General features: G+C 45.7%; 1 protein-coding gene across 1 annotated transcript in view; it reads left to right on the forward strand.

Moving 5' to 3' along the window:
* The window catches only part of cpa6 (carboxypeptidase A6), a 256,586-nt gene extending 235,039 nt beyond the window's left edge, over positions 1-21,547 (forward strand). The window contains exon 11 of the mRNA XM_070884632.1: positions 21,354-21,547. Coding sequence (XP_070740733.1) covers positions 21,354-21,547 — 194 coding nt within the window. The remainder of the gene's footprint in view (positions 1-21,353) is intronic.
* Positions 21,548-24,587: the final 3,040 nt, after the last annotated feature.

Consider the following 24,587-nt stretch of genomic DNA (forward strand, 5'->3'; position numbering starts at 1 on the left):
CTGTTTCTCTGAGGCTGAATTCCACACATCCACAGCATTAACTATTTTACATAACTTCAGCTGCAAGCTTGGTTTAGTGAGGCACGTTTCATTCAACGAGAACAGGTGAGGGTGGCATCATTACAAGTGACATCACTACCAGAACTGTAGATTTTTAGCATGCATTGAGAATGACATCATCAAGTGGCTAGACTCATGCGCAGAGTGACATCATGGGTCAACCAAAAACCAGAAGTACCCACACTGTCACTAATCACTCCACCAAACTAAACACTCTGGGTGAGAACTGCGGTGACTGAAGGGGCATTGTGTGCGGGTCACGGATTTTAACAGATTTATTGGGTACGAAGCGAGTCGTGACTCTGTTATGATATCCAGATATCATCCAGTCCAATTATGTCACTTGATACACAGGAGCTGGGTTTTCCAAGAAACCAACATCCTGTTGTTTGTGGTCAAGAGTGTGATCTAGGACTAGGAGAGAGGAGAGGGAGAATGTGGTGCGTGTGTAAAAGGGCTGGGCGATGGGGTTGGAAGAACATGACCCACATCTGATGGGGGGAGAATGTGATCCATTTTCCCATCTGGATCATGTTCTTGTTCTCATTCACCCCCTCCCCTTTAGGCCTGAATCATGTTCTTCCCCCTTTCCTACAGTTCCCTCTGTGCTCCCCCCCAAGTTCCTGACCTCACCCCCTCCAGTTCCTAATCTTTTCTCCGCCCCCCAAGTTCCTGACCATCTCTCCCCCCCGAGTTCCTGACCTCTCTCTCTCCCCCCCTCACTCCCACCCCCTGGCCAGAGTTCCTGACCTTCTCTTCCCCACCCACTGAGTTCCCGACCTCTCTCCCATCGAAGTTCCTGACCTTCTCTCCCTCACTCCCCAAGCTCCTGACCTCCCCCACTTCCGCCCCACCCGAGTTCCTGACCTATTCCCCCTACCGAGTTCCTCTTCCTCCCCCCCCCCACAGTTCCTGACCTCTTTCCTGTCCCCGTTGCCCCACGCAAGTTTCTGACCTCTCCTCCACCCCCGAGTTCCTGACCTTCTCCACGCAAAAAACGTCTGGCAGCCGGACCTCCCCCGCTCCGAGCGGGTCTGCAGTAAAAATTCCGGGCAATAATCTGGGAGAAAATGAATTGGCATTCAAGTACGCTGGAAACCTGCCGGTCACAGCGGCAGCAACGACTAACGTCCGCCAGCTTAGAGAGCGCAGGCAGTACTGGTATTTTGCTGCTGCCTGCTAATCAATATCAGTGTGGTGTTGGGTTTGTAGTGTAATGCGTTCTTTTTAGCGCTAAGCTCAGCAGGAGGCCGAAGGCCGCATCTGTCTCCCACTTGCAGTGAAGGGGAACAGGGAAGAAAAGAGCGAACCTGCAGGCCATGTAAGGAACAGTTGTAATACTTGCTACAGAAATATTACCTGTCACCCAATTATTAACAGTGAGTTGATTTTTTTATAGTTCATGAAATGAATGCATCTGCGTTCTCTGTAATACTAATCTCTCCCCAATGGTTTAAATGTGTAGTAATCGTGCCATCTTTTCATGGGCCTTGAATACTCGACACAAAAGAATTATTTGATAAATAATTGGTTGTGGAATTTTGAATAAATAAAATTCTTTCAAATCTTAAGAAGTTGAGTCCAGATTTGCTAGGGATTGATAACTGATGACGCTATTATAAAGATAAAAGAGATCTTATTAGAAATTATCTTCAAACGCTACGCAATGGAATTCACCCATTGATTTAATGACCCACAAACACTGTCGGCTTCCCAGAAAGCCACCAAAAAATGCAACCCGCCCAGGCAAAAAATGAAAGCACAAAAGAAGAATCTTGACAAAGGAGGCGTTTGAAGTTCTGGCATCCACCTGAGGTGTTTTCTACTTGTCAGCCTCCATCTTCATATACAATCTGCTAAGTCCTGCTAGACACATCATTGACCTGGGTTAATAAATTAAAGTCAGGATGGATTTGTTAAAGGCAATCGTGTTTGACTAATTTGATTGAGTTCTTTGATAAAGTAACAGAGGTGGTTGATGAGGGTAATGCGGTCAATGTATATGAACTTTCAAAAGGCATTTGACAAAGTGCCACATAATAGACTTGGAAGCAAAATTAAATCCCATGGAATTAAAGGTACAGTGGCAGCATGGATACAAAATAGGCTATGGGACAGAAGAGTAATGGTGAATGTGTATTTTTCAGACTGAAAGGAGGTATTCAGTGGTGTTCCCCAGGGGCCGGTATTAGGACCACTGCTCTTTTTGACTTAAATTAATAATCAAGACTTGGGTTTGCAAGGCATAATTTCACAGTTTGCAGATGAGACGAAATGTGGAAATGTAATAAACAATGAAGGGGATAGTAACAGACTTCAGGAGGACATGGATAGACTGTAAATTGGGCAGTCACATGGCAGATGTCATTTAGTGCAGAGAAGTGTGAAGTGATACATTTTGGTAGGAAGAATGAGGAGAGACAATATGAATTAAATGGGACAATTTTAAAGGAGGTGCAGGAACAGAGAGATGGTGAATGTGTGTTTTTCACACTGGAAGGAGGTATCCAGTGGTGTTCCCCAATGGCCGATACTAGCATGTACACAGATCTTTGAAGATGGCAGGACAAGTTGAGAATGCTGTTATAAAATCATATGGGATCCTTGGCTTTATTAATAACGGAATAGAGTACAAAAGCAAGAACGTTATGTTAAACCTTTATAAAACACTGGTTAGGCCTCAGCTAGAGTATTGTGTTCAATTCTGAGCACCACACTTTAGGAATGATGTCAATGCATTGAAGAAGGTGCAGAAGAGATCTACTCGAATGCTACCAAGAATGAGGGACTTCAGTTATGCAGAGAGACTAGAGTAGCTGGATTTGTTCTCCTTAGAGCAGAGAAGTTTAAGAGGAGATTTGATATAGGTGTTCAAAATCATGAATGGTTTTGAGAGAGTAAATAAGGCAGAAGGTCTGTAATGAGAGGACAGATTTGAGGTGATGGGCAAAAAAACCAGAGGTGACATGACCTGACATTTTGTTGCACAGTGAGTTGTTGTGATCTTGAAAGCACTGCCTGAAAGGTAGAACCAGATTCAATAGTAGTATTCAAAAAAGGAATTGAATAAATACTTGAAGGTAAAACATTTATTGAGCAATGGGGAAAAAGAAGGGGAATGGGATTAATCGGATAGCTCTACCAAAGAGCCGGTATAGTTACGATAGGTCGAATGGCCTCCTTCTGCGCTCTATCTTTCGATGATAAAGAGTAATGATAAATTTGTAACAAAAAACATTGGTTAGGCCATAGTTAGAGTATTGAGTCGGCGAGAGGAACGTTGAGAGGCAGTCGGGACTTCGGAGAGAGGCCTATAAAGGCACAGCAAGGAGTCCGGGGCCCAGAGTCGGCGAGAGGTGCGTGGAGAGGCAGTCGGGACTTCGGAGAGAGGCCTATAAAAGGCACAGCAGGGAGTCCGGGGCCCAGCGTCGAGGAGGTGCGTGGAGAGACGTGGCTTGTACAGCTACAGGGAGAAGGCAAAAAAGAAGTAGAAAGAAATAGAAAGGTGATGTCACAGCCAAGGGGGTAAGTGATTGGCTGGTGATTGGTGAGTAGTTTTTCTTTTCTTTTTTCTCTTCTATAACAGTGAGTGACTTTTAACATTGTTGTTGCCAATTTAAGTGTATCTAAGGGTTAAGTCAAGGCAGGAGAGCTCGGTCATGTGATATGCTCCTCCTGTACCATGTGGGAACTCAGGGACACTTCCGGTGTCCCTGACGACTACATCTGCGGGAAGTGTATCCGCCTCTAGCTCCTGACGGACCGCGTTGCAGAATTGGAGCTGAGGGTGGATTCACTCTGGAGAATCCACGATGCTGAGAATGACGTGAGTAGCACGTGTAGCGAGCTGGTCTTACCGCAGAAGAAGGGTCCACAGCCAGCTAGGGAATGGAAGACCAGCAGGAAGAGTAGTGCAAGGAAGGTAGTGCAGGGGTCCCCTGTGGTCATCCCCCTGCAAAACAGATACACTGCTTTGAGTACTGTTGAGGGGGATGACTCATCAGGGGACGGCAGCAGCAGCCAAGTTCATGGCACCGTGGCTGGCTCTGCTGCACAGGAGGGCAGGAAAAAGAGTGGGAGAGCGATAGTGATAGGGGATTCAATTGTGAGGGGAATAAATAGGCGTTTCTGCGGCCGCAACCAAGACTCCAGGATGGTATGTTGCCTCCCTGGTGCAAGGGTCAAGGATGTCTCCGAGCGGGTGCAGGACATTCTAAAAAGGGAGGGAGAACAGCCAGTTGTCGTGGTGCACATTGGTACCAACGACATAGGTAAAAAAAGGGATGAGGTCCTACGAAACGAATTTAAGGAGCTAGGAGCTAAATTAAAAAGTAGGACCTCAAAAGTAGTAATCTCGGGATTGCTACCAGTGCCACGTGCTAGTCAGAGTAGGAATCGCAAGATAGCGCAGATGAATACATGGCTTGAGCAGTGGTGCAGCAGGGAGGTATTCAAATTCCTGGGGCATTAGAACCGGTTCTGGGGGAGGTGGGACCAGTACAAACCAGACGGTCTGCACCTGGGAATGTCCTAGGAGGAGTGTTTGCTAGTGCTGTAGGGGAGGAGTTAAACTAATATGGCAGGGGGATGGGAACCAATGCAGGGAGACAGAGGGAAACAAAAAGGAGACAAAAGCAAAAGACAGAAAGGAGATGAGGAAAAGTGGAGGGCAGAGAAACCCAAGGCAAAGAACAAAAAGGGCCAGTGTACAGCAAAATTCTAAAAGGACAAAGGGTGTTAAAAAAACAAGCCTGAAGGCTTTGTGTCTTAATGCAAGGAGTATCCGTAATAAGGTGGATGAGTTAACTGTGCAAATAGATGTTAATAAATATGATGTGATTGGGATTACAGAGACGTGGCTCCAGGATGATCAGGGCTGGGAACTCAACATCCAGGGGTATTCAACATTCAGGAAGGATAGAACAAAAGGAAAAGGAGGTGGGGTAGCATTGCTGGTTAAAGAGGAGATTAATGCAATAGTTAGGAAGGAAATTAGCTTGGATGATGTGGAATCTATATGGGTAGAGCTGCAGAACACCAAAGGGCAAAAAACGTTAGTGGGAGTTGTGTACAGACCTCCAAACAGTAGTAGTGATGTTGGGGAGGGCATCAAACAGGAAATTAGGGGTGCATGCAATAAAGGTGCAGCAGTTATAATGGGTGACTTTAATATGCACATAGATTGGGCTAACCAAACTGGAAGCAATACGGTGGAGGAGGATTTCCTGGAGTGCATAAGGGATGGTTTTCGAGACCAATATGTCGAGGAACCAACTAGTGGGGAGGCCATCTTAAACTGGATGTTGTGTAATGAGAGAGGATTAAGTAGCAATCTCGTTGTGCGAGGCCCCTTGAGGAAGAGTGACCATAATATGGTGGAATTCTGCATTGGGATGGAGAATGAAACAGTTAATTCAGAGACCATGGTCCAGAACTTAAAGAAGGGTAACTTTGAAGGTACGAAGCGTGAATTGGCTAGGATAGATTGGCGAATGATACTTAAGGGGTGGACTGTGGATGGGCAATGGCAGACATTTAGAGACTGCATGGATGAACTACAACAATTGTACATTCCTGTCTGGCGTAAAAATAAAAAAGGGAAGGTGGCTCAACCGTGGCTATCAAGGGAAATCAGGGATAGTATTAAAGCCAAGGAAGTGGCATACAAATTGGCCAGAAGTAGCAGCGAACCCGGGGACTGGGAGAAATTTAGAACTCAGCAGAGGAGGACAAAGGGTTTGATTAGGCAGGGAAAATGGAGTACGAGAAGAAGCTTGCAGGGAACATTAAGACGGATTGCAAAAGTTTCTATAGATCTGTAAAGAGAAAAAGGTTAGTCAAGACAAACGTAAGTCCCCTGCAGTCAGAATCAGGGGAAGTCATAACGGGGAACAAAGAAATGGCGGACCAATTGAACAAGTACTTTGGTTCGGTATTCACAAAGGAGGACACAAACAACCTTCCGGATATAAAAGGGGTCAGAGGGTCTAATAAGGAGGAGGAACTGAGGGAAATCCTTATTAGTCAGGAAATTGTATTGGGGAAATTGATGGGATTGAAGGCCGATAAATCCCCAGGGCCTGATGGACTGCATCCCAGAGTACTTAAGGAGGTGGCCTTGGAAATAGCGGATGCATTGACAGTCATTTTCCAACATTCCATTGACTCTGGATCAGTTCCTATCGAGTGGAGGGTAGCCAATGTAACCCCACTTTTAAAAAAAGGAGGGAGAGAGAAAGCAGGGAATTATAGACCGGTCAGCCTGACCTCAGTAGTGGGTAAAATGATGGAATCAATTATTAAGGATGTCATAGCAGCGCATTTGGAAAGAGGTGACATGATAGGTCCAAGTCAGCATGGATTTGTGAAAGGGAAATCATGCTTGACAAATCTTCTGGAATTTTTTGAGGATGTTTCCAGTAGAGTGGACAAGGGAGAACCAGTTGATGTGGTATATTTGGACTTTCAGAAGGCTTTCGACAAGGTCCCACACAAGAGATTAATGTGCAAAGTTAGAGCACATGGGATTGGGGGTAGTGTGCTGACATGGATTGAGAACTGGTTGTCAGACAGGAAGCAAAGAGTAGGAGTAAATGGGTACTTTTCAGAATGGCAGGCAGTGACTAGTGGGGTACCGCAAGGTTCTGTGCTGGGGCCCCAGCTGTTTACATTGTACATTAATGATTTAGACGAGGAGATTAAATGTAGTATCTCCAAATTTGCGGAAGACACTAAGTTGGGTGGCAGTGTGAGCTGCGAGGAGGATGTTATGAGGCTGCAGAGTGACTTGGATAGGTTAGTTGAGTGGGCAAATGCATGGCAGATGAAGTATAATGTGGATAAATGTGAGGTTATCCACTTCGGTGGTCAAAACAGAGAGACAGATTATTATCTGAATGGTGACAGATTAGGAAAAGGGGAGGTGCAACGAGACCTGGGTGTCATGGTACATCAGTCATTGAAGGTTGACATGCAGGTACAGCAGGCGGTTAAGAAAGCAAATGGCATGTTGGCCTTCATAGCGAGGGGATTTGAGTACAGGGGCAGGGAGGTGTTGCTACAGTTGTACTTGGCCTTGGTGAGGCCACACCTGGAGTATTGTGTACAGTTTTGGTCTCCTAACTTGAGAAAGGACATTCTTGCTATTGAGGGAGTGCAGCGAAGGTTCACCAGACTGATTCCCGGGATGGCGGGACTGACCTATCAAGAAAGACTGGATCAACTGGGCTTGTATTCACTGGAGTTCAGAAGAATGAGAGGGGACCTCATAGAAATGTTTAAAATTCTCATGGGATCAGACAGGTTAGATGCAAGAAGAATGTTTCCAATGTTGGGGAAGTCCAGAACCAGGGGTCACAGTCTAAGGTTAAGGGGTAAGCCATTTAGGACCGAGATGAGGAGAAACTTCTTCACCCAGAGAGTGGTGAACCTGTGGAACACTCTACCACAGAAAGTTGTTGAGGCCAATTCACTAAATATATTCAAAAAGGAGTTAGATGAAGTCCTTACTACTCGGGGGATCAAGGGATATGGCGAGAAAGCAGGAATGGGGTACTGAAGTTGCATGTTCAGCCATGAACTCATTGAATGGCGGTGCAGGCTAGAAGGGCCGAATGGCCTACTCCCGCACCTATTTTCTATGTTTCTATGTTTCTATGTTAGGCACCCCATTATAGAAAGGAAATTAAAGCCATAGAGAGAATTCAGCATCGATTCATCAGGATGATGCCAGGATTGGGAAAGTGAGACTATTTCTATTGTAGCAGAGAAAGCGAAGAAGATATTTTGAACATTATGAAGACTTTTGATCAAGTGAATAGAATCATACGAACTTACAGCACAGAAGGAGGACATTTGGCCCGTCATGCCTGTACTGGCTCTTTGAAAGGGCAGTCGTGATTAGTCCCATATCCCCACTTTTTGTCTGTAACCCTGTAACTTCCTCTTCCTCAAGTACCTGCCCAACTCCCTTTTAAAATTATTTATGGAATCAGCTTCTATCACCCTTTCAGGTTGAGCATTCCAGACTCCAGCAACTCTCTTGAGTGAAAACAATTTCCTCATCTCCTCTCTAGATCTTTTACATAGAAACATAGAAAATAGGTGCAGGAGTAGGCCATTCGGCCCTTCGAGCCTGCATCGCCATTCAATAAGATCATGGCTGATCATTCCCTCAGTACCCCTTTCCCGCTTTCTCTCCATACCCTTTGATCCCTTTAGCCGTAACTCCCTCTTGAATATATCCAATGAACTGGCATCAACAACTCTCTGCGGTAGTGAATTCCACAGGTTAACAACTCACTGAGTGAAGAAGGTCTCCTCATCTCAGTCCTAAATAGCCTACCCCTTATCCTAAGACTGTGTCCCTTGGTTCTGGACTTCCCCATCATCGGGAACATTCTTCCTACATCTAACCTGTCCAGTCCCATCAGAATCTTATAAGTTTCTATGAGATCCCCTCTCATCCTTCTAAACTCCAGTGTATTAAGACCCAGTTGATCCAATCTCTCCTCATATGTCAGCCCCGCCTTCCCGGGAATCAGTCTGGTGAACCTTCGCTGCACTCCCTCAATAGCAAGCACGTCCTTCCTCAGATTAGGAGACCAAAACTGTACACAATATTCCAGGTGAGGCCTCACCAAGGCCCTGTACAACTGCAGTAAGACCTCTCTGCTCCTATACTCAACTCCCCTAACTATGAAGGCCAACATACCATTTGCCGCCTTCATCGCTTGCTGTACCTGCATGCCAACTTTCAATGACTGATGAACCATGACATCCAGGTGTCGTTGCACCTCCCCCTGTCCTAATCTGCCGCCATTCAGATAATATTCTGCATTCATGTTTTTGCCCCCAAAGTGGATAACCTCACATTTATCTACATTATACTGCATCTGCCAAGCATTGGCCCACTCACCTAACCTGTTCAAGTCACCCTGCAGCCTTTTAGCGGCCTCCTCACAGCACACACCGCGACCCAGTTTAGTTTCATCTGCAAACTTGGAGATATTACACTCAATTCTGTCATCTAAATCATTAATGTATATTGTAAATAGCTGGGGTCCCAGCACTGAGCCCTGCGGCACTCCACTAGTCACTGCCTGCCATTCTGAAAAGGATCCGTTTATCCTGACTCTCTGCTTCCTGTCTGCCAACCAGTTCTCTATCCACGTCAGTACCTTACCCCCAATACCATGTGCTTTGATTTTGCACACTAATCTCTTGTGTGGGACCTTGTCAAAAGCCTCTGAAAGTCCAAATACACCACATCCACTGGTTCTCCCTTGTCTACTTTACGAGTTGCATCCTCAAAAAATTCCAGAAGATTTGTCAAGCATGATTTCCCTTCATGAATCCATGCTGACTTGCACCGATCCTGTCACTGCTTTCCAAATGCGCTGCTATTTCTATTGTGTTCCTTACACAGATGAGACTGCACACAGGAAGGTTAAAGTAACAGTAACCTCAGTCTTTATTAAGACACTCCAGAGTGAGGAACAGGTCTTAGGGGCCGGCTTATATACAGTGCTCCCAAGGGATGCTGGGATCCCTTGGGACTTCAGGGGATGAGCTCCCTGGTGGTGGAACATGGGAGTGCATGCTTTACAGATACACAACATCACTCCCCACCAAAGTCAAAGTGAAAACTATTTCCAAGGTGAGGGGGTCGGGAGCCTTTCTTTCCCTGGTGGACCGCCTCGGTACAAATGTCTGTTCTGGTGTGTTGGCTGTGCCCTCGCTGGGCTGGGGTGTTGTTGGCCCTGCAGGGTTGCTGGGTGAGCCTGCCCTTGCTGGGGTGTGATGGGTTCAATTTCCTGGTCCGGGGTGGTGTCGTTGATCCTTTGGGTGTGTGTTGTGGGCTTGAAAAAGGTGGTGCCTGCTGTGAGTTATTCAGGGCAGTCTGTGAACCGCAGCCTCGTTTGGTCCAGGTGCTCTCTGCAAATTTGTCCATTGTCTAGTTTGACTACAAACACCCTACACCCTTCTTTAGCTATCACCATGCCCGCAATCCACTTGGGACCATGTCAATAGTTTAGCACATACACAGGATCATTCAGATCAATTTCCCGTGACACAGTGGCGCGACCATCGTTTACATTTTGTTGTTGCCGCCTGCTCTCTACCTGATCATGCAGGTTGAGGTGAACCAGCGAGAGTCTGGTTTTAAGTGTCCTTTTCATGAGTAGCTCAGCCGGGGGCACACCTGTGAGCGAGTGGCGTCTCGTGCGGTAGCTGAGCAGTACTCGGGACAGGTGGGTTTGGAGTGAGCCTTCTGTGACTCGTTTAAGGCTCTGTTTGATGGTTTGTACTGCCCGCTCTGCCTGCCCATTGGAGGCTGGTTTAAACGGGGCCGAGGTGACATGTTGATTCCATTGCGGGTCATGAATTCTTTAAATTCGGCACTGGTAAAACATGGCCCGTTATCATTGACCAGTATGTCAGGCAGGCCGTGGGTGGCAAACATGGCCCTCAGGCTTTGAATGGTGGCGGTGGTGGTGCTTCCCGACATTATTTCACATTCAATCCATTTTGAAAAAGCATCCACCACCACCAGGAACATTTTACTGAGAAACTGGCCCGCATAGTCAACATAGATCCTCGACCATGGTCTGGAGGGCCAGGACCACAAACTTAGTGGTGCCTCTCTGGGCGCATTGCTCAACTGAGCACACACACGGCATTGCCGTACACAAGACTCTAAGTCAGAGTCGATACCGGGCCACCACACGTGGGATCTGGCTATCACTTTCACCATTACTACACCCGGGTGTGTGCTGTGGAGATCCGAGATGAACGTCTCCCTGCCCTTTTTGGGTAGCACTACGCGGTTACCCCACAACAGGCAGTCTGCCTGAATGGACAGCTCGTCCTTTCGCCGTTGGAACGGCTTGATTAGCTCTTGCATTTCAACGGGGTTGCTGGCCCAGCTCCCATGCAGTATACAGTTTTTTACTAGGGACAGCAGAGGATCTTGGCTGGTCCAAGTCCTAATCTGGCAGACCGTGACAAGTGATTTATAATTTTCAAATGCTTCCATGACCATCAATAAGTCTGCGGGCTGCGCCACCATCAACAAGTTTGCAGGCTGCGCCATTTCCACTCCCGTGGTGGCCAATGGTAGCCGACTGAGAGCATCCGCACAGTTCTCGGTGCCTGGCCTGTGGCGGATGGTGTCGTTATATGCTGATAGCGCAAGTGCCCACCTTTGTATGCGAGCTGAGGCATTAGTATGTATCCCCTTGTTTTCAGCGAACAGGGATATGAGGGACTTGTGATCAGTTTCCAGCTCAAATTTGAGGCCAAACAGGTACTGATGCATTTTCTTTACCCCGAATACACACGCCAATGCCTCTTTCTCAATCATGCTGTCGGCCCTCTCAGCCTTAGACAAGCTCCTGGAGGCATAGGCGACAGGTTGCAACTTCCCCGCAACGTTAGCTTGTTGTAATACACACCCGACTCCGTACGACGACGCGTCACATGCTAACACAAGTCTTTTACATGGGTTATACAATACAAGCAGCTTGTTGGAGCATAAAATGTTTCTGGCTTTCTCAAAAGCAATTACTTGTTTTATTCCCATACCCAGTTCTCACCTTTATGCAATAACACATGTAGGGGCTCTAAGAGGGTGCTTAACCTCGTTAGGAAGTTACCAAAATAGTTGAGGAGTCCCAGGAACGACTGCAGCTCCATGACATTCTGTGGCTTGGGCGCATTTCTGATAGCCTCTGTCTTGGCGTCTATGGGCCGAATGCCATCCGCCGCGATCTTTCTCCCCAAAAACTCCACTTCTGTTGCCATGAAGATGCATTTCGACTTCTTCAGCCGCAGCCCTACGTGATCCAGTCGCTGGAGGACCTCCTCCAGGTTTTGTAGGTGCTCGACGGTGTCCCGACCCCTGACCAATATGTCGTCCTGAAAAACCACCGTGCGTGGTACCGACTGGAGTAGGCTCTCCATGTTTCTCTGGAAGATCGCTGCAGCCGACCGAATTCCAAACGGTCATCTGTTGTAGATGAACAGTCCCTTATGCATGTTGATGCAGGTGAGGCCCTTCGAAGACTGCTCCAGCTCCTGCGTCATGTAGGCCGAAGTCAGGTCGAGCTTGGTGAACATCTTGTCTCTTGCCAGCATCGCAAATAGGTTGTCTGCCTTAGATGGCGGGTCTTTGTCCTGTAGCGAGAAACGATTAACAGTTACTTTATAATCGGCACAAATCCTGACTGTGCCATCACTTTTGAGTACTGGAACAATTGGGCTGGCCCACTCACTGAACTCCTCTGGGGAGATGATGCCCTCGCATTGCAGCCTGTCCAGCTTGATTTCCACCCGCTCCCTCATCATGTGAGGTACCGCTCGCGCCTTGTGGTGAATGGATCGTTCCTCTGGGACCAAGTGGATCCGCACCTTCGCCCCGGAAAAGTTTCCAATGCCTGGCTCAAAAAGGGAAGGAAATTTGTTAAGAACCTGGAATACATGAGGCCTCATCGACATGTGATAGCGCTCGAATGTCATCCCTGTTCCAGCGGATTTTGCCCAGCCAGCTCCTTCCAAGCAGTGTGGGGTCATCGCCCGGGACAATCCAGAGTGGCAGTTCGTGCACCGTGCCCTCGTAGGTGACCTTGACCATGGCGAAGCCCAGGACAGTGATGAGCTCTTTGGTATACGTTCTCAGTTTCGTGTGGATGGGGCTCAGGTCTGGTCTGAGTGCCTTGTTGCACCACAGCCTCTCAAACATCTTTTTACTCATGATGGATTGGCTAGTGCCAGTGTCCAGTTCCATGGCTACGGGTAAGCCATTCAGTTTTACGTTTAGCATTCTAGGTGGACATTTCGTTGAAAATGTGTGCACCCATGTACTTCAGCATCTGCCTCCTCTTTCTGAGGCTTGAAATTGCTTTGATCCACCATGGATCGATCTTCCTCTGCCACGTGGTGATTAGCAGGTTTTGCAGAGCTTGCAGCTCATCTGTAAGTTCGTTGGAAGTGCCCCATTGTTCCACAGCTCTTGCAAACATACCCTTTGAAGCAGCATGAATAGGCTGAATGGAAGCCTCCACAACGCCAACAAGGTGTGAATTGCCTTGCATTCATACTTTCTTGCGGACTCTGTCATCTGGGTCACCTGAGGCCTGCTGGCAGTTGCTGACTCGTGGTTTCTGCCCTTTACACTTCTGCTCGCAAACACATTTCCAGTTAATTTATGAACATTGCTAGCACTTGTGTGCTGAGAGATTTGTTTGGTGTTATCACTGGTGGACATAAACGCCTGTGCCATCGCAATCGCCTTACTGAGGGTCGGTGTCTCTACAGCAAGTTTTCGTAGGATGGTCTCGTGGCCAGTGCCCAGCATCCCTTGGGAACACTGTATATAAACAGGCCCCGAAGGCCTGTTCTTACTCTGGAGTGTCTTAATAAAGACTGAGGTCACTGTTACTTTAACCTCCCTGTGTGTAGTCTCATCTGTGTTAGGAACACAATAACTGGCGACAAGTATACGAATCCAACGCAAAGATGTAGCAAACTGTGGGCATCCTGGAGAAGTTCTCGGAGGGTGAGGACTGGGAAGCCTATGTCGAACGGCTAGACCAGTACTTTGTAGCCAACGAGCTGCACAGAGAAGGAAGCGCTGCAAAAAGGAGAGCGGTCCTCCTCAAGATCTGCAGGGCACCGACCTACAGCCTCATGAAGAATCTTCTGGCTCCGGTGAAACCCACAAATATGTCATATGAGGAGCTGTGTACACTGATTCGGGAGCATCTTAACCTGAGGAAGAGCGTGCTGATGGCAAGGTATCGGTTCTACACTTGCCAGCGATCTGAAGGTCAGGAAGTGGTGAGCTACGTCGCCGAGCTAAGGCAACTTGCAGGACAATGTGAGTTTGATGGCTACCTGGAGCAGATGCTCAGAGACTTTTTTGTACTGGGCATTGGCCACGAGACCATCCTATGAAAACTTTTGACTGTAGAGACACCGACCCTCAGTAAGGCCATTGCGATAGCACAGGCGTTTATGTCCACCAGTGATAACACCAAACAAATCTCTCAGCACACAAGTGCTAGCAATGTTCATAAATTAACTGGAACTGTGTTTGCGAGCAGAAATGTACAGGGCAGAAACCACGAGTCTGCAACTGCCAGCAGGCCTCAGGTGACCCAGATGACTCAGAGTCCACAACAAAGGATGAATGCAAGGCAATTCACACCTTGTTGACGTTGTGGAGGCTTCCATTCAGCCTATTCATGCCGCTTCAAAGGGTATGTTTGCAAGAGCTGTGGAACAATGGGGCAAGCTCTGCAAAACCTGCTAACCACCACGTGGCAGAGGAAGATCGGTCCATGGTGGTCCAAAGCAATTTCGAGCCTCAGAGAGAGGAGGCAGATGCTAAAGTATACGGGGTGCACACATTTTCGATTAAATGTCCATCTATAATGCTTAACGTAAAATTGAATGTACACCAAAGAGCTTATCACTGTCCTGGGCAGCGCCATGGTCAGGGTCACCTATGAGGGCACGGTGCACGAACTGCCACTCTGGATTGTTCATCTACAATAGATGCCCGTTTGGAATTTGGAGCTGCAGCGATCTTCCAGAGAAACGTGAAGAGCCTACTCAAGTCGGTACCACGCACGGCGGTTTTTCAGAACGACATATTGGTCACGGGTCGGGATACCATCGAGCACCGACAAAACTTGGAGGAGGTCCTCCAGCAACTGGATTGCGTAGGGCTGTGGCTGAAGAGGTCGAAATGCGTCTTCATGGCAACAGAAGTGGAGTTTTTGGGGAGAAAGATCGTGGCAGACGGCATTCGGCCCACAGACGCCAAGACAGAGGCTATCAGGAACGCGCCCAGGCCACAGAACGTCACGGAGCTGCGGTCGTTCCTGGGACTCCTCAACTATTTTGGTAACTTCCTACCGGGGTTAAGCACCCTTTTAGAGCCCTTACATGTGTTGTTGGGCACAGGTGAGAACTGGGTATGGGGAAAAACACAAGTAATTGCTTTTGAGAAAGCCAGAAACATTTTATGCTCCAACAAGCTGCTTGTATTGTATAACCCATGTAAAAGACTTGTGCTAGCATGTGACGTGTCGTCGTACGGAGTCGGGTGTGTATTACAACAAGCTAATATTGCGGGAAAGTTGCAACCTGTCGCCTATGCTTCCAGAAGCTTATCTAAGGCCGAGAGGGCCTCCAGCATGATTGAGAAAAAGGCATTAGTGTATGTGTTCGGGGTAAAGAAAATGCTTCAGTTCCTGTTTGACCTCAAATTTGAGCTGGAAACAAGTCCCTCATATCCCTGTTCGTTGAAAACAAGGGGATAAATACTAATGCCTCAGCCCGCATACAAAGGTGGGCACTCACGCTATCAGCGTACAACTATACTATCCGTCACAGGCCAGGCACCAAGAACTGTGCGGATGCTCTCAGTCGGTTACCATTGCCCACCATGGGGGTGGAAATGGCGCAGTCTGCAAACTTGTTGATGGTGGAACATTTGAAAATGATAAATCATCTGTCATGGCCCCCAGATTAGGACTTGGACCAGCCAAGATCCTCTGCTGTCCCTAGTAAAAAACTGGGTACTGCATGGGAGCTGGGCCAGAATCCCCGTTGAAATGCAAGAGCCAATCAAGCCGTTCCAGCGGCGAAAGGACGAGCTGACCATTCAGGCAGACTGCCTGTTGTGGAGTAACCACGTAGTGTTACCCAAAAAGGGCAGGGAGATGTTCATCTCAGATCTCCATAGCACACACCCAGATATAGTAATGATGAAAGCGATAGCCAGATCCCACATGTGGTGACCTGGTATCGACTCTGACTTCGAGTCCTGTGTATGGCAATGCCGCGTGTGTGCTCAGTTAAGCAACGCGCCCAGAGAGGCACCACTAAGTTTGTGGTCCTGGCCCTCCAGACCATGATCAAGGATCCATGTCGACCATGCGGGCCTGTTTCTCGGTAAAATATTCCTGGTGGTGGTGGATGTTTTTTCAAAATGGATTGAATGTGAAATAATGTCAGTAAGCACCGCCACCATTGAAAGCCTGAGGGCCATGTTTGCCACCCACGGCCTGCCTGACATACTGGTCAGTGACAATGGGCCATGTTTCACCAGTGCCGAATTTAAAGAATTCATGACTCGCAATGGGATCAAACATGTCACCTCGGCCCCGTTTAAACCAGCATCCAATGGGCAGGCAGAACGGGCAGTACAAATAATCAAACAGAGCTTAAAAACAAGTCACTGAAGGCTCATTCCAAACCCGCCTGTCCCGAGTACTGCTCAGCTACCGCACGAGACCCCACTCGCTCACAGGGTTGCCCCCGGCTGAGCTACTCATGAAAAGGTCAGTTAAAACCAGACTCTCGCTGGTTCACCCCAACCTGCATGATCAGGTAGAGAGCAGGCGGCAGCAACAAAATGTAAACGATGGTCGCGCCACTGTGTCACGGGAAATTGATCTGAATGATCCTGTGTATGTGCTAAACTATTGACATGGTCCCAAGTGGATTGCGGGCACGGTGATAGCTAAAGAAGGGAGTAGGGTGTTTGTAGTCAAACTAGACAATAGACAAATTTGCAGAAAGCACCTGGACCAAACGAGGCTGCGGTTCACAGACTGCCCTGAATAACCCACAGCAGACACCACCTTTTTCGAGCCCACAACACACACCCAAAGGATCAATGACACCACGCCGGACCAGGAAATCGAACCCATCATGCCTCACAGCCCAGCAAGGCCAGGCTCACCCAGCAGCCCTGCAGGGCCAACAACACCCCAGCCCAGCGAGGGCACAGCCAACACACCAGAACAGACATTTGTACCGAGGCGGTCCACCAGGGAAAGAAAGGCTCCCGACCGCCTCACCTTGGAAATAGTTTTCACTTTGAATTTGGTGGGGAGTGATGTTGTGTATCTGTAAAGCATGCACTCCCATGTTCTGCCACCAGGGAGCGCATCCCCTGAAGTCCCAAGGGATCCCAGCATCCCTTGGGAGCACTGTATATAAGCCGGCACCTGAGGCCTGTTACTCATTCTGGAGTGTCTTAATAAAGACTGAGGTCACTGTTACTTTAACCTCCCTGTGTGCAGTCTCATCTGTGTTCGGAACACAACTACCATGAGCGTTTTCTGCCCTTTGGTATTCCGGAGCTCCACCTATACAGATTCCACATCATCCAAGCTAATGTCCTTCCTTACTCTTGCATTAATTTCCTTTTTAACCAGCAATGCCACCCCACCTCTTTCTGTCTGTCTATCCTTCCTAAATGTTGAATACCCCTGGATGTTGAGTTCCCAGCCTTGGTCACCCTGGAGCCATGTCTCCGTGATGCCAATTACATCATATCCGTTAACTGCTATCTGCGCAGTTAATTTGTCTACCTTTTTCTGAATACTCCTCACATTGAGGCACAGAGCCTTCAGGCTTGTCTTTTTAATACCCTTTGCCTCTTTAGGATTTTGCTGTAATGTGGCCCCTTTTGTTTTTTGCCTTGGGTTTCTGTGCCCTCCACTTTTACTTTTCTTCTTTCTATCTTTAGCTTCTGCCCCCATTCTACTTCCCTCTGTCTCCCTGCATAGGTTCCCATCCCCCTGCCATATTAGTTTAACCCCTCCCCAACAGCACTAGCAAACACTCCCCCTAGGACATTGGTTCCGGTCCTGCCCAGGTGCAGACCGTCCGGTTTGTACTGGTCCCATCTCCCCCAGAACCGGTTCCAATGTCCCAGGAATTTGAATCCCTCCCTTCTGCACCACTCTTCAAGCCATGTATTCATCTGAGCTATCCTGCGATTCCTACTCTGACTAGCATGTGGCACTGGTAGCAATCCTGAGATTACTACTTTTGAGGTCCTACTTTTTAATTTAGCTCCTAGCTCCCTAAATTCGTCTTGTAGGACCTCATTCCTTTTTTTACATATATCGTTGGTATCTATATGCACCATGACAACTGGCTGTTTACCCTCCCCCTTCAAAATGTCCTGCACGCGCTGCGAGACATCCTTGACCCTTGCACCAGGGAGGCAACATACCATCCTGGAGTCTCGGTTGCGGCTGCAGAAACATCTATCTATTCCCCTTACAATAGAATCCCCTATCTCTATAGCTCTCCCACTCTTTTTCCTGCCCTCCTGTGCAGCAGAGCCACCCACGGTGCCATGGACTTGGCTGCTGCTGTCCTCCCCTGATGAGTCATCCCCCTCAACTGTACCCAAAGCGGTGTATCTGTTTTGCAGGGGATGACCACAGGGAAACCCTGCACTACCTTCCTTCCACTGCTCTTCCTGTTGGTCACCCATCCCCTATCTGGCTGTGTAACATTTACCTGCGGTAAGACCAACTCACTAAATGTGCTATTCACATCATTCTCAGCATCGTGGATGCTCCAGAGTGAATCCACCCGCAGCTCCAGTGCCACAATGCAGTCTGTCAGGAGCTGCAGCCGGATACACTTCCCGCATATGTAGTCATCAGGGACACTGGAAGCGTCCCTGACTTCCCACGTAGTACAGGAGGAGCATAATACATGTCCGAGCTCTCCTGCCATGACTTAACCCCCAGATTAACTTAATTTGGCAACAATAATGCTAAAGGTTACTTACTGATAAAGAAAAGAAAAAGAAAAAACTACTCACCAATCACCAGCCAATCACTTACCCCCTTGGCTGTGACGTCACCTTTCGATTTCTTTCTACTTCTTTTTTCCCTTTCTCCCTTCTGCAGCTGCACCAGCTGGCCTTTATAGGCCACTCCGACGTCCCCAAACCTCTTGCTGTGACATCACACTTCGTTTTCTTTTCCTCCCAGGTCAGGGAGTCAGCACTGGTGGGAAAACAAGACAAAGCAACACCTCCCGCTCCCACTTGCCCAAACTCTCCCACTTACCAAACTCTTACCTTTGCACTCTCACCTGCCACTACACTCCGAGCAAGACTGCACCAAGCCCCCTCTTTTTATACTGTTCCTAGCTGACTCACCACTGGCCTGTTTAGGGAGCCAGTTTTTACTAGATGTCCAATTAACTAAGCTAGCTTGCTTGTTTGTCTCTGCTTAAACCTACAAGAATCCTATCTGTTTAATATTGCAGTTTTACTTAAACTTGTAATCTTATTTTACCTTTAGAAGCGACTCGAAATTGTCACGAGTAATTTACACCAATCTTGAAATGGTTTAAAAGGGATTAAACCTTAAAAATTCTCCAATTTACCAAACTCTTACCTTTGCACTCTGACCTGCCGCTACACTCCAATGATTTTAAATCTCTGACCTCTGGTTATTGACACACTCTATCAAAACTCTGTCTACTCTGTCTAAACCTTTCATCATCTTGAAAACCTCTATTGAGTCACCTCTTACCCTTCTCTGTTCCAAGGAGAGCAGTCATAACTTTCCAACCTCTCTTCATAATGAAAATCCGTCATTCCTGGTAATAACCTGGTAACCCTCCATGGTACCATTTTCTGAAGTGTGGTGCCCAGAATTGTCCACAGTACTCCAGCTGAGGCCTAACCTGTGATTTATATATTTCTGGCATGATCTCTTCGCTTCTGTGCCTCTATTTATAAACCCAAGTAACTCATTTGCCTTTTTAACCACCTTATCAACTTGCCCTGCCACCTTTAAAGATTTGTGTATATGGACACCAAGGTCTCTTGCTCATTTACACCTTTCAAAACCATGCTATTTATAGAATACTGTCTTTCCATATTAGTCCATCAAAGTGCATCACTTCATATTTCTCCACATTGAACGCCATCCACCATGCATCTGCCCATTTCACCATCTTGAAAATGTCATCCTGAAGTCTACAACTATCCTCATCACTATCTACTACATTGACAAGTTTCCTATCTGCAAACTTTATAATGCTACTCCCTACACCCAAGTCTAGGTCATTTATAACAACTTAAAAGAGTAATGGACCCAAAACTGATCTTTGGGGAACATGACTGCAAACCATCTCCCAGTCTGAAAAACATCCTGCCATCACCACCACCCTTTGTTTCCCGTCACTGAGCCAATTCGGTATCCATACTGTGGGGAAGGGCAAAAACTAGAGTCCATCAATATAAGATAGTCACCAAGAAACCAAATAGGGAATTCAGAAGAAACTTCTTTACCCAGAGAGTTGTGAGAATGTGATACGCACTACCACAGGGAGTAGTTGAGGCGAATAGAATAGATTATTTAAGGGGAAGCTAGATAAGCATGTGACGGAAAAGGGAATAGAGGGTTATGCTGATAGATTTAGATTAGGAAAGATGGAAGGTATCTTGCGTGGAGCATAATTGCCGGCATGGACTGGTTGGGTAGAATGGCCTGTTTCTGTGCCTTATATCCTATGTAATTCTATACCTCCGTTTTTCCCTTCATTCTATGGGTTTCCATCTTCTTAACAAGCCTCCTGTGTGGCACTTTGTTGAATGACTTCCAAAAGTTCATATATATATATATATATATAACATCTACTGCACTACCTTGGTCAACCTTCTCTGTTACCTCATCAAAGAATTAAATCAAGTTAGTCAGACATGATTTGTCTTTAACTAATCTATGCTGGTTCACCTTGATTAACCCAGGTCTTTCCAAATGAAAGTTTATTTTGTCGCTGATAATGGTTTCCAATAACTTCCCGCCACCAATGTTAGGCTAACGGGCCTGTAGTTTTCTGATTTATCCCTCTCCCCTTTCTTAAATAGTAGTATAACATTAGCAACCCTGCAGTCCTCCAGCACAATAGGAAAGACTATTTCCTCTGGTCAGGGTGTCAGTAATGAGTGGTCATCAATTTAAAAGTATCACTAAGAGAGTGAGGAGAAAGGTTAGGAGAAATTTCTTGGCACAGAGCATTGCTGGAGGATTTAATGTTTTGCCACAGGGAGTGGTTGAGCCAGAAATCATTGCTTCCTTTAAGAAGAATTGGGTAAATATTTGAAGAGAGAGATACAAGGCTATGGGGAGAGACCAGGGCAGTGGGATTAGTTTTGGACGGCTCCAGGAAAGAGTCGGCACAGACACGTTGGGCTGAATGGCCTCCTATGCTGTAAATTTAGGACTGATCCCAAGAAATTCTTCACACAAAGAGTGATTTTTTTAAAATGAAATGGACTTCTGGATAGTGCCATGCTGGTGAAATCCTTGGAATTCTTTACAAAACTCAATTTTTTGAGGACTTTAAAGTTGTTCTGGATGAATGAACTAAGATGGGTCTTCATTCATAAATATCTTGTGATATGATGTATCGAAATGTAAGCTCTAATAATGCATTTCCTTCTTGCCTTTCAGATGTCACTTCTGGTAGTTCTATGGATTGGGCCTATAAACATGGCATTCCCTATGCATTTGCATTTGAACTGCGAGATACTGGTTATTATGGATTTTTGCTGCCAGAATCTCTAATTAAACCCACATGTACAGAGACAACAATAGCCGTGAAAAATATTACAAACCATATTCTTAAGAAATGCCCATTGAAGTGAGCTATTCATCACCACATAAGTTATGATTTTTTTTAAAAATCAGTACAATCCATTTTGCAATGTAACAACTTTTGTTTAAATAAGCTTAATCGACCATAGATTTACATTTCTTTCTATATTTTATCTTTTTATCTTTATATGGCAACCTCAAATGACAGAAATTTGTCACCATAATATGCAAATATACTGTTGCAGCAAATGTGGTGTTCTATATGGATTATTGTACAATTAAAGAATTAGAAAATTACAACTATTTTGGACAGTGAAGCTTTCAAGAACACATCTGAATTTAGACAGGATTATCATAAATTATTCTCAACTTAAAAGACAGTTTTGAACAACTCTCAAAGACATAAACATATTTTGTATCTTATTATAATTGAGATGCTTTATTGCACTATGAATTCTAACAAAGTATTGTCAAAATGTATTTAAGTTCATTGATGCTAAGCAACAAAGTGCAGGGGGGAAAAAATCAGATTTTTGAACAGGTTTTATAAAGAAACTGCTCAAGTGGCCTAAGGGTCTTAAGAATAAGAAGTAATGTAGAACATTTTGCTGCTTTCATCTTCCACGTTAAAATTACCAATTGAGTGACATATTTTAAAATATCCCGCTTTTTATATTTTATTTTATCCATGCAGCAAGAATACCAAGGCTGAAACGTCTTGAGAATGACCACTTACTGTAAGCCTCCTCTGATTACCAGCAACTTGTACCACCAAATAGTCAGTTCACAGCAACATTGGCACATGCCTGGAAACAGGTAGCTCACCTTCCCTCTTGATGCAATTGGATCAGGACTTGAAAGACTGGAAGAGAAAAATAAAGTGTACCTTGATATTTTAAATAACTTTGTTAGTTACAGTAGCAGAAGCAGTCACTCAGATGCAGAGATGAGAAATTTCAAATTATATAGAATGCATAATATGGTGAGATTTTACATAGTGCACTGCCTGAAAAGGTGGTGGAGGCAGAATCAATCATGGTGTTCAAAAGCAAATTGGATAGGTACCTGAAGGAAAAAAATTTGCAGGGCTATGGGGTAAAGACAAGGGAGTGGGACTAGCTGAAGTGCTCTTGCAGAGAGCCGGCACGGGCTCGATGGGCCGAATGGCCACCTGTGCTGTAACCATTCTATGATAGTTGGTGAAAGCAACATACTTGGTTAGCTAAATGTAAATTTTGACATTACAATTTTTTAAAGATGTACAAAACCACGATGCGATTGATGGAAAATAATGCATTGCCATATTAAATAATGGTAAGCTAATATACTTAGTTTACATTTCAATGAAAGCTCCCTGCATAGCAAGAGAATACCGCTTGCTTGATTAAGGCTGTCTATAACATTGTCATAATTAATGACAAGAATATGATATATATATCAGTTGTTTTCAGCACTAATGTATGTTACCTTTGTAGGTTTAGTTAAGCCTGAAATATGTGTTCAAACATCTCATTAATATGAGAACTTAAGTAAAATGCTTCCTGATGAGATATCAAACTACAGAAAACAAGTGTAAAAAAAGTATGAATATTGACACAGATCTATGTAGTAGCCTACCAGAATGCAGAGTTTCTTACCAATACATGTCTACAGAAGTGAAACCTCCAAAGGGGGTCAGAATATTAAAAGTGTTAAAATTTGAAGTCACATTTTCAAAGAAATGGTAAAGCATCCAATACTGGGAGTGAAGTTATTAAAGCAATATCACTTAAAATTAATCTGTCTATGTTTGGAAACAACAATTGCGGTGTTGCGGAACTGCAATGATTGTTATTCATAGCAACATCATAAATGGATTCCTGAAGATCTCTGAAAGGTATTTCTGGCAAAATTGTACAGCATTCGAAAATATTTTGTTTATGCTGACCACAGAAAACATTTTGAATGCAATTACACTAACTGTCCCTAGTGATCAGAGCAACTTTTCCTCCAGTGTATGTTGAAGGATAACCAGTTTATACATTGGCGCATATCAAATTGGACTGAAGTAACAGACTATTTGCAGGTTAGCCACAAAGAATAGTGAAGTCATATTCACTGCTGGTTAAATATGCAAAATTTATTCCTGTTTTCAAAAAGTGATGTTGCAAAAATATATATGTATTGTTTGGCCAAATCAGCAGATGGGAATGAATTTACAGACTCTTTTCCTTGTCATTATTTTTCTGTTTCAGCCTTTTAGAGTTGTGTAAACAGCAATTAAATTCAACTATTAAAACATAGGAAATAGGAGCAGGAGTAAGCCACCTGGCCCCTCGAGTCTGCTCCTCCACTTAATAAGATCACGGCTGATCTGATCATGGACTCAGCTCCACTTCCCTGCCCGCTCCCCATAACCCTTTATTCCCTTATTGCTCAAAAATCTGTCTATCTCTGCCTTAGATATATTCAATGACCCAGCCTCCACAGCTCTATGGGGAAGATTTACAACCCTCAAAGAGAAGAAATTCCTCCTCATCTCAGTTTAAATGGGCAGCCCCTTACTCTGAGACAATATCCCCTAGTTTTAGTTTCCCCTATGAGTGGAAGTATCCTCTCTGCATCCACCTTGTCGAGCCTCCTCATTATCTTATATGTTTCGATAAGATCACCTCTCATTCTTCCCAGAGTACTTAAGGAAGTGACCCTAGAAATAATAGATGCATTAGTGGTCATTTTCCAACATTCCATGGACTCTGGATCAGTTGCTATGGATTGTAGGGTAGCTAATGTAACCCCACTTTTTAAAAAAGGAGGGAGAGAGAAAACAAGGAATTATAGACTGGTTAGCCTGACATCGGTAGTGGGGAAAATGCTGGAATCAGTTATTAAAGATGTAATAGCAGCGCATTTGGAAAGCAGTGACAGAATCGGTCCAAGTCAGCATGGATTTATGAAAGGGAAATCATGCTTGACAAATCTTCTAGAATGTTTTGAGGATGTAACTAGCAGAGTGGATAAGGACGAACCAGTGGATGTGGTGTATTTGGACTTTCAAAAGACTTTTGACAAGGTCCCAAACAAGAGATTAGTGTGCAAAATGAAGACACA

Source organism: Pristiophorus japonicus, chromosome 1 (assembly GCF_044704955.1).
Source record: "Pristiophorus japonicus isolate sPriJap1 chromosome 1, sPriJap1.hap1, whole genome shotgun sequence".
NCBI classification, from domain to species: Eukaryota; Metazoa; Chordata; class Chondrichthyes; family Pristiophoridae; genus Pristiophorus; species Pristiophorus japonicus.